Consider the following 11,359-nt stretch of genomic DNA (forward strand, 5'->3'; position numbering starts at 1 on the left):
TTGATAATATAGTATTTACTTCTATATTAGTGAGGATTACAGGGCACCATAGGGCTGTAGTGAGGATTAAACGAGTTAATTTATGAAAAGCACTTAGAAGCATGCCTGGCACACAGTAAGCACTCTCACATGTTAGTCATTATTATCACGGTCACCACTATCATGATCTGAAAAGTATCTCCAGGTACAAATGCAAAATTCCCTGTAGATAGGACATCTACGTGTTCAGTATTACTTGGTAGATCAACATTTTAGTCATCATTTTATTTTGAATTTTAATACCTCGTTGAGATACACGAGAGACTGTCCTTAAACAATGAAGAATTTTTATTTTTTGACATAAAAAGTAATATAAAATTTAAATTTATACAGAGCATAAATGAACATCAGAACGTAAGAACCAGATGCAAAGTGTGGCCCTTCCTCGATGCTGATTTGAACAAATCAACTCTAAAAACACACTTTTTAGACAAGTGGTATTTCTTAGATCAGTAGCTCTCAAATTTCAAGAGTCTACAAATGACTTAGGGATCTTGTTAAAACATAGATGCTGATTCAGGAGGTCTGGGGTGGCGCCTGAGATTCTGCATTTCTAACAAGCCCCCAGGTGATGCCTATGCTGCTGGTCCACAGAGCACACTTTGAGTAAGAAGGGGTTAGATGATACCAGGGAATTACTGTCAGTTATACTGTGTATGCTAAAGGCATTGTGGTTATATAAGAAAATGTCAGAACTTTTCAAAAATGCTCACGAATTATACAGGAGTGAACTAACATGATGCCTGGATTCACTTGAGCAAGTGACAAAAAAGACATATGAAACAACTGCAACAAAATCTTAACTGGAGAATCCAGGTAATGGGCATCTGGGTATTTATTGTACTATTCTATTTTTGTGTATGTCTGAAAGTTTTTATAATAAAACATTTAAAAAGTACATTTCTTACAAGAACTTGGAACAATTTCCGTAATGAATCTGAAGAAATTAATTATATTCAAGATTTTTTCTAGTCCTGTATAGATCAATTTTTTTATAAGTAAAGAAGATATTAAAGGAACAAGTAACAAATAACAAAATAAAATAAAACAGCCAACTTTTTTTCGAACTTCATTTTCTATCTTAAGGTTTTAAAATGTTATTATTTAAAGTTTTACATTTTTATTTAACTTCTTCCTTCAAACCTGCTGCTTAGGTCTATGTGGTTCAACCAAGAAGATGTGCTCATGTTTCTTGGAATTTATACCTACCTGTGATTGCTCTGAAGTGGTTTCAGAATGTGATTCCCTTGTGACATTTATAGGAGATACTTCAAACGTGACATCATCTAGGCCTGGGATAGACGACAACTGAGAAAACAAACTTAATGTTGGTATATGAGAATAATATTAGGTGCTTACACTTTAAGTTTTTACATGTGTGTGTTTTAAATGGCTGTCTTAAGTTTTAAGCCTATAGAAATAGGTTTATAAAATCTCACCTTTGGTGTTTGAAATTCTCCATGCCATAAACTATTTAAAAGTGAAAGGAATTCACAAACAAAATATTTTTGAAGAATTTCTCACAAATCTAATTTAGCTTATACCCATTCTTTTCCCGGGACTTATTTTTAAAATATAAGAAACTCTGGTGTAAGGAACGAGAGCACAGGCTTTGAAGTCAGACTGCTGAGGTTTAAGTCACAAGCTATGTGACCTGGTGTAAATCTCCTGAGACCTCAATTTTCTCACCTGCAAAGCATGGATAAGAAAACTTACAAAGTTCTTGTAAAAAGATTTTTATTAAACATACTTTGTAAAAAAAAAAAAGTGCTTTGCAGCATATTTTAACTTTGAATTATCTGGGTAATGACAAACTCTTGACATGTTTTAATGTCTGATACAGCTCCTTCTTTTTTCTTTCTTTAAACATTTATCACTGAATATTACTAAAACGTGTTATTTTTCATACACAAAAGATGGGCATGTTGTCAGTGGTTAAGCATCTCAGGTTGGATTTGCAAAATCCATGCAAACCCTCTTTTCTAATTTCATCCTGATATCAACAATATACATTTGTCAGACGTTTGGCTAACTTTGGGGATTAACTCTACGGTCATGGAAATAATTAAGGTTAACTTGTCCATATGGTAAGTTAACTTGTGACCTTGGACTCTAGCAAGAATTCTCCAAACATTAAAATAAGACACATACTTACAATAAAGAATAATGAAAAAACTAACGGTAATAAGATCTGAAGCAGCGATATTCATTGAGAACTGTTGACTGACGACACTACTTAGCACAGTGGCTATGGTCCAAATAGTTTCAAGTGAGTATGGCTGCTAGGAAAATATCTTGAATATGTTCAAGCCCAGGTATCCTACATTTTCCAAGCTAGAGAAATGTTCTGAGTGAAATATAATGACTGAAGTCCACAAGAAGACAAAGTACAAACTAGACACTCTGATCCTATGCTAAAGATATTAGTCATTTTACTGCCTCATAAATATTCAATAAATATTTCTTCAGATCAATTTTTTTGATAAAAAAACATAGTCACAAAAATATACTAATGTCTCCATTATTTTATAAACAGGAAAAACATATAAAAGCTGCAAACTTTCAAATCAAAACACCCTTCTATTTTTCCTAGTTATTAATTGTAATTTCTGACACCATATTAGTACTCTTCATTAGTATTTAAAATATTCCCAAATGCAAAATAGCTGATATTTTCCCCAAATTTTGTTCTGGAGATATCTGAAGTTTTATGTAATTTTTACTGTGTTAGTAAATGATTACTATCAGGATAACTGTGAATTTTACATCAAATGAAGTAAACTATATAATGGCTCAATTTGTTAATATGTTACTTATATTATGCTTTTCACAAGCATAATGAAAGAAATCTCAATCCACATGTACATTTAAACAGACTCAGTTAATGATTCATAATGAATATCACTTCCTTTGCAATTATAATGAATTAAAAATCAAACAAAAACCACTGTCCTGCCTCATGGATACAGGAGCTAAATTGGATTCATTCTCAAATGCAATTAAAGTTAAATATGACTGAGGAAGTTGGTATGTGTAGAGCAAAGTTTACACTATAAATTATTCAGAAATACAAACCTTTGCATCTAAAATATTGAGAGTTGTTTCAATTTGTTGGATTCGAAGAGAAAGGTCTGCCAGTTTCTGGAAAAGAAAGATTAGAAACAAAAGAACAAAGTCTGAATAAAATGAACTGTTAAGGATGACAAAGGGCAGCCTAGAAAATAATAAAAACCATGGTTTAAGTATTTATGATTTTCTAATATGCTACTCTCTTATTGACAGGAGTAGGAATGGGAATCAAGTAGTCTACAATGTTCATTGGCATCCTTCATGGTTATTTTATAAAACTAGATTCACAGATAAGAAAAAAACTACGTTTTCAGCCTTGTCAAATTCATTATCAGAGCCATAATCAATCACTGGGGCCAGGATGTCCACTCCTCCCAGGACAGAGATTTGTTCACTGCTATACCCTCAGTGCCCAGAACAGTACCTGACACTTAACAGGAGTCTAATAATTATTTGTTGATGACTGAGGGAATTCTTCATAGAAAACAGAATAAAAATTAGTTCAAGACAGGGGCCGGCCCCGTGGCCGAGTGGTTAAGTTCGCGCGCTCTGCTTCAGAAGCCCAGGGTTTCGCTGGTTCATATCCTGGGCGCAGATATGGCACCACTCATCAGGCCATGCTGAGGAGGCATCCCATATAGCACACCCAGAGGGACCCGCAACTAAAATATACAACTATGTACCGGGGGGCATTTGGGGAGAAAAAGCAAAAAAAAAGAAGTTTGGCAACAGTTGTTAGCTCAGGTGCCAATCTTAAAAAAAAAATTAGTTCAAAACAGCCTGAGGCAGGATCTGCCTTTCTAAGTTAAACACCTAAGTATACATAAGTATTCCCAAATTCAAACTTTTCAAGTTTGAAAAGTAAAAGGCGACGAAATTAGAAAATGAGCAGTTCATGCTGGAAAGAATTAAAACAAAGAGAAAGAAAGAGTACTAGAAAAGCAAAAGGAATCAATCTACCACCAAAATCCAAGATAAACCAGAACCAAGAACTTACCATGCTCTAGTTATTCTGTACAATTAAATTATCTATCTATCTATCCACACAAATAAAAGTAATATCATAAAATATGATCCATAAGAACATTTATTTAAAACTCCTGAACCCTAAACATTATTATATTCAGTGACAGCGTCCAAGAGCAGTTGGCCAGTTTACTAGTTGGCAGATGTGTAGCACTCTGACCCATTTCTGGGACGTTATCAAGATCCTGACTAAATCGTAAGCAGAATTTTAACACCCCAAGAAATGATCATTTTGCCCACATTGAGAGGGGAGAAAAAAATCTGAAAGCAACCACAGAGTAGTTACCGCTTCTTCACAAGACAGTTATTTCTAAGATGAGCATCTTGATATCTACAGACATAATCTGGAAATAAAACATTAGAATCTACTTTTAATGGCATTCAAAGCTAAGTTTAACCTTGATTCCTGGATTTGTTCACATTAGGCTTTTACGTAAACAAATACAGCTCTATGAAACACCACAGGGATGAATTCCCCTCCAAATTAAAAGTGTTTTCCTGAAAATCATGAAAATTAAACTTTGGCAAATTTAGACTCTGGGTGACAATGATGTGTCAATGTCAATGTAGACTGTAAGAAATGTACCATGTTGGTAGCAGATGCTGACAGTGCAGAAGGTGGTGTATACAGGGTGGCAGGGGGAAGTATACAGGAACTCTGTGCTTTCTGCTCAATTTCGCTGTGAATCTGCAACTGCTCTAAAAAATAAAGTTTATTATACAAAAAAGAAAGATGGAAAATCCCCAACTATTGCATAGATAGAATTTTTATTATTCAAAGCTAACAAATGATCAACCCACTTCTCACTAAGACTAAAGTGCCACTGTGCTAAATACTGGGAATCAAATTTTTCTGATTAAATTTCCTAAAATAGATGTTGTTTATCTGGAGTTATTAAAAATTGGTATTTAATTTTTTCAGAGTTAGATCATAAAACTAAATTGTCCTTAAATGGGAACTCAGTGATTCACACGGAATAGGCTAAGAATTGAAATACAAGTCTTAGTAAATAAGGGAATAAGGATGAAAATGTTTATCTGGAAAACTACTTGTTGATAAGGAAGATTAAAGAGGCCTGGAGAAAAAAAGCTATATTTTCTAGAACAGAATTATCCATTTTTTTGGACGCAGATTTGTCTGGTATATCAATCTTTTGCTTTAACACTCATTTTACCTACTCTCATCTACTATCATCAAATCTTCACCAAAATAAAATGTTTTCTTTTAATAAAACAAGATTATATGAATGATTTAGTCATATAAAACATGAGACTGATCTAAACAGCAATTATTTTTATTTATAATAATTTATCTGAATATCTTTGCTATCTAAGCTAATTACAACCAGAATTGTGAAGAATAAAGAAATCTGAAACAATCGTAATTTACTAAACAAAGACCTGTGATTTCTATTGGTGAGAGCCATAGGTTCTAATACTACTGTGCATTTTTGTTGATTAAATTTAAAGTTAAAGAAAATGTGAAACTTAAGTTAGAGGTAAGTAAAAATACAATTTTTTTCCCATCCAAGTTCATGTACTCCAAGTTTAGAACCACTATGTAAATGATTTTCTCAAAATCAGATCAACAAAAGGCTTTTCCTCTTGGCTAGGGAAGATCTTTGTTGCGGATAAATGGTGCTATTATCCATAAAAGTATTATCCATCTTCTCTAGAGCTGGTTTTTGAGGGTTTAAAATATTAAACATCTTATCTGGATGATATAATTTAATAAAGAACATATTACTATATCATAATTTTGAGTTTTTAAACGTATATAATTGGTTTCTTTTGTAATCCAATGCATATTATTTTATACATTGCAAAACATTAATTTCCTTTCACTAGACTGCCAAAGGGTCCATGGCATAATTAAGAACCTCTGCTTTTCAAAGATGATTCAGAATAAAAAATGCTTTTGAGTCTGTTCCCATGGAATTACTGCCACAACATACACAAATATATACTTTTTAAAAGTCATTGTCACTTGACAAAGTGCACCTGGCTTCATTTACCGGCTGCTGAGGTTCATTTCTAAGATGTTCATGCCTTCTGCATTTTCCTTCTACAACCCCCAGACCACTATAAATCAGGTCTCTCAACTTGGGCTCTGTTGTCATTTTGGCCTGGATAATTCTTTGTTGTGAGGGACTGCCCTGTGCACTATAGGATGTTTAGCAGAATCTCTGACCTCTACCCACCAAATGCCCCTAGTACTCTCCAGTTGTGCCAACTAAAAACATCTCTAGACATTGTCAAATGTCCCCTGGTTGAGAACCACTGCTCTAAAGTGTAGATGACTACGGATAGTAACTGTCCCCACATCTGAAAGTTTTAGCAAAGAGGAAATGGAAAGGTAACAGTCTTTCTCCTCCTTTTAACTATCCTCTTATCTTTATAAGGATTTAAAGAACCTGAAATACCTTGGTTGGAGACAAAGGGGGAATTTTACAAGGTACCTGAAGTTTATCAGATAAGCTGAAAATCTCTTGATTTATCACCCACCTATTTCTAAGGCAGAGCATTTTATTAAAGTGAAAAAGAAAATGAAAGGAAGAAATATAGAGTTAACAGTTGAACATGGAGACAAAAATAAAATACTGTGGTTTGTCAGGCTTGTAAAATATCCAGTTTGCATATCCAGTTCTCTAAAAGAGAAACGGTATTTTAAAATAATGGATCTCTTGGTATATTACACTGGGTTGGATATGTCCTAGAAGTCAGAAAGGGAAGCAGTTGATGGTTTTATTAAACTTCATCCCGACGCTTAAGCCCAGCAGTTGTAAAAGTTGTAAAAGCAGTTGTAAAAGTTGTAGCAGTAAATAGGGTTTTAAGCAAACCATTATCTGGTTGAAGGTTAAGTCTGACTGTGGGCTTAAAAATTGGAGGTAGAAGATAAGCACTGTAAAATTTCTAGGTCATATGAGAATTCTCAGCACTTTTGCCTGTACTTAAAGATTTTAGAAAAAATAAACACTTTAGAATATTTTAAAAAAGATTAAAACTCCAGTATTCTAGGCATGTTACAAGTCTAAATCAAAATAACACACCTGACTGCCCTGTTTATAGAGTACCTTTGACTTTAAAATTCAGTGTAGGGTTAAATTTCTGCTCAGTTTTATCTGCAATATGCATAGAACTTGTGTTGCTCCCCACACCCTCCATTTTAAATTTGCGGTCCCAATGGACTCCATAAGATTTTGTAACAAAGGCCAGAATAGAAATGCTTACTGGGGATTTCAAAAGGAAGACGAGATGACCTTGAGTAACTTCCTAACTTGGGTTTGACTCAACTACTTTCCTTTCTCTGTCTTCCTACTTTTCTCCTACCCTGGTTCCAGTCTTTACAAGAGTTACAAAGTAGCCTGGTATCCAGAAAGTTTTTAAGAAGTTAAGTCCTCCACTTTTCTCTTTATTAGAAAACACTAAAACCAGTATTAGTGATGAAGAAACAGCCCTAGCAATTTGTCTCAAATTTAGCTCCGGTTTGAGTTTAGCTGTGACTGAAGTTGTTACAGTTTAGGTTTGGTTCAAACCAGATTATGTGAAAAACAAAAAACAAATCAGGTTTTGTTTTTCCCCCAGTTAACTTCCACTTCAAAAAATAATAGCTGAGGTTCATTTTTTTGTTGAAGAAAACAGTTGTTTTGGTTTTTGCTTAAGGCTTTAACTAAACAAGGACTACAGGTCTAATAGGTGCCATTAACAAATTACATCCCATTTCGAAAAACCACACTGATCTTAACTCGTGAGAAAATGGCACCTTATGTTTGAATACATATATTATATCCTTGGAATGTATCATATCAAAAAAGACATCACTTTATTATTTTTTCTTTGAGGAACATTAGCCCTGAGCTAACTACTGCCAATCCTCCTCTTTTTGCTGAGGAAGACTGGCCCTGAGCTAACATCCGTGCCCATCTTCCTCTACTTTATACGTGGGACGCCTACTACAGCATGGCTTTTTGCCAGGTGGTGCCATGTCCACACCCAGGATCTGAACCAGCGAACCCCAGGCCGCCGAGAAGCGGAATGTGCGAACTTAACCGCTGTGCCACCAGGCCGGCCCCAAAAAAGACATCACTTTAAATGGACATGGCATAGCAAAGAAAAGAATACAAATCTAAAAAATAAATTATGAAATAGCTATAAAGACGACAGTGCAGTCTCTCACTTGAAAATGATATAAACATGCCTCCTATTTGGATCAGAAGGTGCAACATAATAGAATAGCGAGGCATGTTTTTTTTGTAGTTAATAAATCAGAGTTGGAATCCTAGCTCTGCTATTTTCTAGCTGGGTGATGTGGGCAAGTTAGAGCAGCTACTGCAGCTTTAAATACTAACTCAAATACATATTGAATGAATGAATAAGCAAATGATATAAATCTCTCTACATCTCTGTGCCTGCATTTCTAAAAGAGAGATAACTGGACCTCTCTCAGAGGGCTGGGCTGTGGTGACTAAATACACATATAACACTTAGTACAAAGCCTAGCACAGAATAGGCACACAATAAATATTAGTTCTTGTCATCACACCAAGCAAACAGATATCCAAACTGTTACAACATAAATTGTAAATAATGAGTTATATTCAACCTAGAGTTTTATCCGTTAAGGAGAAAAAGGCAATAAGTGACCTTTAAACTTCCTGAGTTTTGGTCAATAACCTTTTCTCTAAAGTTCAAAGAAGAATTGGGAATAGTGATAAAGTCAAAACAGTTGGGGAGAAGTTGACAGAGGAACAGAAAGGGGGAAAAGAAGGAATCATGAGACTTTCATAATTTATAAGTAATCAATAAACAAGAGACGATTATTGTTATATTTGATCTAGTCCCCAGTAAACAGCACTCACTCCTCAGGCAGTGAAGTTGTTAGGCACTACAAAGGTGAGGGGCTATCCTTGCTTCACAGCAGCCCCATCAAGTTGCTTTCAGAGGTATGTGCGCTGGTGGTGGTGGTTTTATTTTTTAACCTGGTGATGAGTGTGTGAGGATGGAGTATTTGCTCATCTCTGCTAACAATCCTGGAATAGTCTCTCTCCAGATACTTCTCCACCCTGCCCTGATATAAAAAGTGAAGGACTCAATCCTTGGCTTACTGCTTTCTAGTCAGTCAATTCTATAACCCATTTAGAGAGGGAGCGGTACAAGATAAAACCCACGGAAGCAACCACCTTAGTCTCTGGGCCTGTTAAGTACAATATATTGAACTGAGCTTCTTACTCTATCAATTATCATTTTGCTTTCATTGCCTTAGTGAGAAGGCAGATGAGATTTTGATAACTAGACAAAAACAGCAGCTGGAATCTAACACAAGTGAATAGTTTTCCTGTCTCTATGAAATTTTAATAACACATCTAACAAAAACTCCAGTTGCTAAGGCTATACTTTATATCAAATAGAAGACAAAATGAACTAAATACTGTTTAATTGGCTCACCTGTGAATTATCTAATTTTACTCCTTTTTCTCCTTTCTTACACCCAATTTCAACCCATGTTTCCTATTTTCCTCCTCATTCTTTTTGGCTTTCGTTTTTGTTTTTGTTTTTTTTTTAAAGACAGAGATCCCTGGATCTGGTGCCTAATCCTTAATTGGATACTTAATCTTCATTTCACAAGTCACTTGCAAAAGTATTTTTATTTTTATTTCCATAACGATATTTGATGCCAAAGCTATGTTTCTAGTCTACCTCCCCAATCATCTTTTGGATCAAGGGATGTAAAATAATTTTAATATAAACTGAAACAATGCATACTTAAAAATGTAAATCTCTGGGGTAAGAAAAACACAACCAATTTCAAAATAAAAAGTTTTCCACTGTGAAATTTTGGAATTCCTTTTGTTCTCTTTAATCACAATAAGCCTTACTGAAGTATTTCACAAAGGCTTCTAGAAAACTAATTCAGAGATGGGGTACAGAACTGATGGGAACAGAATCAAAGAGGATTTAACGCATGTTAACATCATAACTGGGCGATGACGTCACAGTATGTGAATACCGTAAAGGCTGTAATTCTTTTCCACTCAATCGCCACCTTCAAAAATGCAAGGCGATTTCTAGGCTACTCATTAAACCATTATCAGAGGACCTACCTCCTCACAAACTGTAGAAAAGCGGTTGAGGAACTGTACAGTGTGCACCACAAATTGGTTTAGAAATGCCACCGTTCTTTTCTGTTGAATAGCTGGTACCTGTATTATGTAAAAACAAATATGATTCGTACAGGAGGAACGTACACCGTGCAATCCCTTTGATCTTAACAACAACGAGGCGTTCTGCTGTGTGATATGAGCTCTTTGAAGTACTGTGAATAGTCTTTAACTTGTTTCCCTAAACTGTGGGGGTGGGGTGTCCGAAGATGACAGAGGCTGCAGAAAAGTTGGAGAATGAGCTCTGGATTCACAAGTACGAACTTGCCGGTAAAAACAACACACATGAACTCACAAAACACTTGGGGGCCGAATAAAAGAGGTAGGGTTAGAGGTCGCAACCGGCCCATGTCGCCAGCGGGTCTCCCTTGAGCAGACTCGTGACGCGGGAAGTGAAGGCTGGGAGAGGCACTCTACCCCTTAAACAGCTGGGCAGGGATCCCTTTTCAAAGTGAACTCTGGAACTTTCCCTCCCGAGACCGGCAGAAAAGAGGCCCGGGGCCTGGGAAAGGATGGGGCATGGAGAGATGGGGGTCTCCCTGGGAACCGGCAGTGCCTTCCCCATCCTCCTCCCGGGTCGCCGGAAGTTCAACTCCGCCTTTTACAAACCTTGGTCAGGTCTATGCCTGACCCCATGAGAGGAAGCCCGTCCTCATCCATCGCTTCAGCTGGCGGGCGACCCAGGGATCACCCGCAAACCCCTCCCCGTTGGGACCCTCCCAGTCCGGTAATAGTGTCCCAACGCATCTCCTAGTCCCCGCCTCCCAAGCCCTACCAGCCGGAAGGAAACGCCTCCGTTCGCCAATCACTCGGCGGTTCCCGGAGAGCCCGCCCCTTCGCACGGCATTCCGGGATTGGTAGTTCTAGGCCCGGATTGTGACGTCAGACGCGGGGGCGCAGGGTGGCAGACGTCTGTGGTAGTAGTAAAATCTTACAAAAGGGGCAAGAAAAAAGAAAGTAAAAAAAAAATTGAGTCCGTTTGAGGTTATCCCTCTTAATCCTGTCTGTTACATAAATAGCTAAGCCATCAAAAAAAAAAAGTTATTTTTTTCTATGATACCAAGTGC

General features: G+C 36.4%; 1 protein-coding gene across 2 annotated transcripts in view; it reads right to left on the reverse strand.

The window, feature by feature from the left end:
- The window catches only part of WASHC3 (WASH complex subunit 3), a 43,151-nt gene extending 32,070 nt beyond the window's left edge, over window positions 1-11,081 (reverse strand). Inside the window, exons 1-4 of one of the 2 annotated variants that reach the window (XM_014835060.2) lie at window positions 10,902-11,081; window positions 10,236-10,334; window positions 3,115-3,180; window positions 1,249-1,347 (exon numbers count right to left, since the gene is read on the reverse strand). In XM_014835060.2, the coding sequence (XP_014690546.1) occupies window positions 1,249-1,347; window positions 3,115-3,180; window positions 10,236-10,334; window positions 10,902-10,952 (315 nt within the window). In that variant the 5' untranslated portion in view covers window positions 10,953-11,081. The remainder of the gene's footprint in view (window positions 1-1,248; window positions 1,348-3,114; window positions 3,181-10,235; window positions 10,335-10,901) is intronic. The other variant, XM_014835061.2, reaches the window with a different exon arrangement.
- Between the last annotated feature and the right edge of the window lie 278 nt (window positions 11,082-11,359).

This window comes from Equus asinus, chromosome 4, assembly GCF_041296235.1.
Source record: "Equus asinus isolate D_3611 breed Donkey chromosome 4, EquAss-T2T_v2, whole genome shotgun sequence".
NCBI lineage: Eukaryota > Metazoa > Chordata > Mammalia > Perissodactyla > Equidae > Equus > Equus asinus.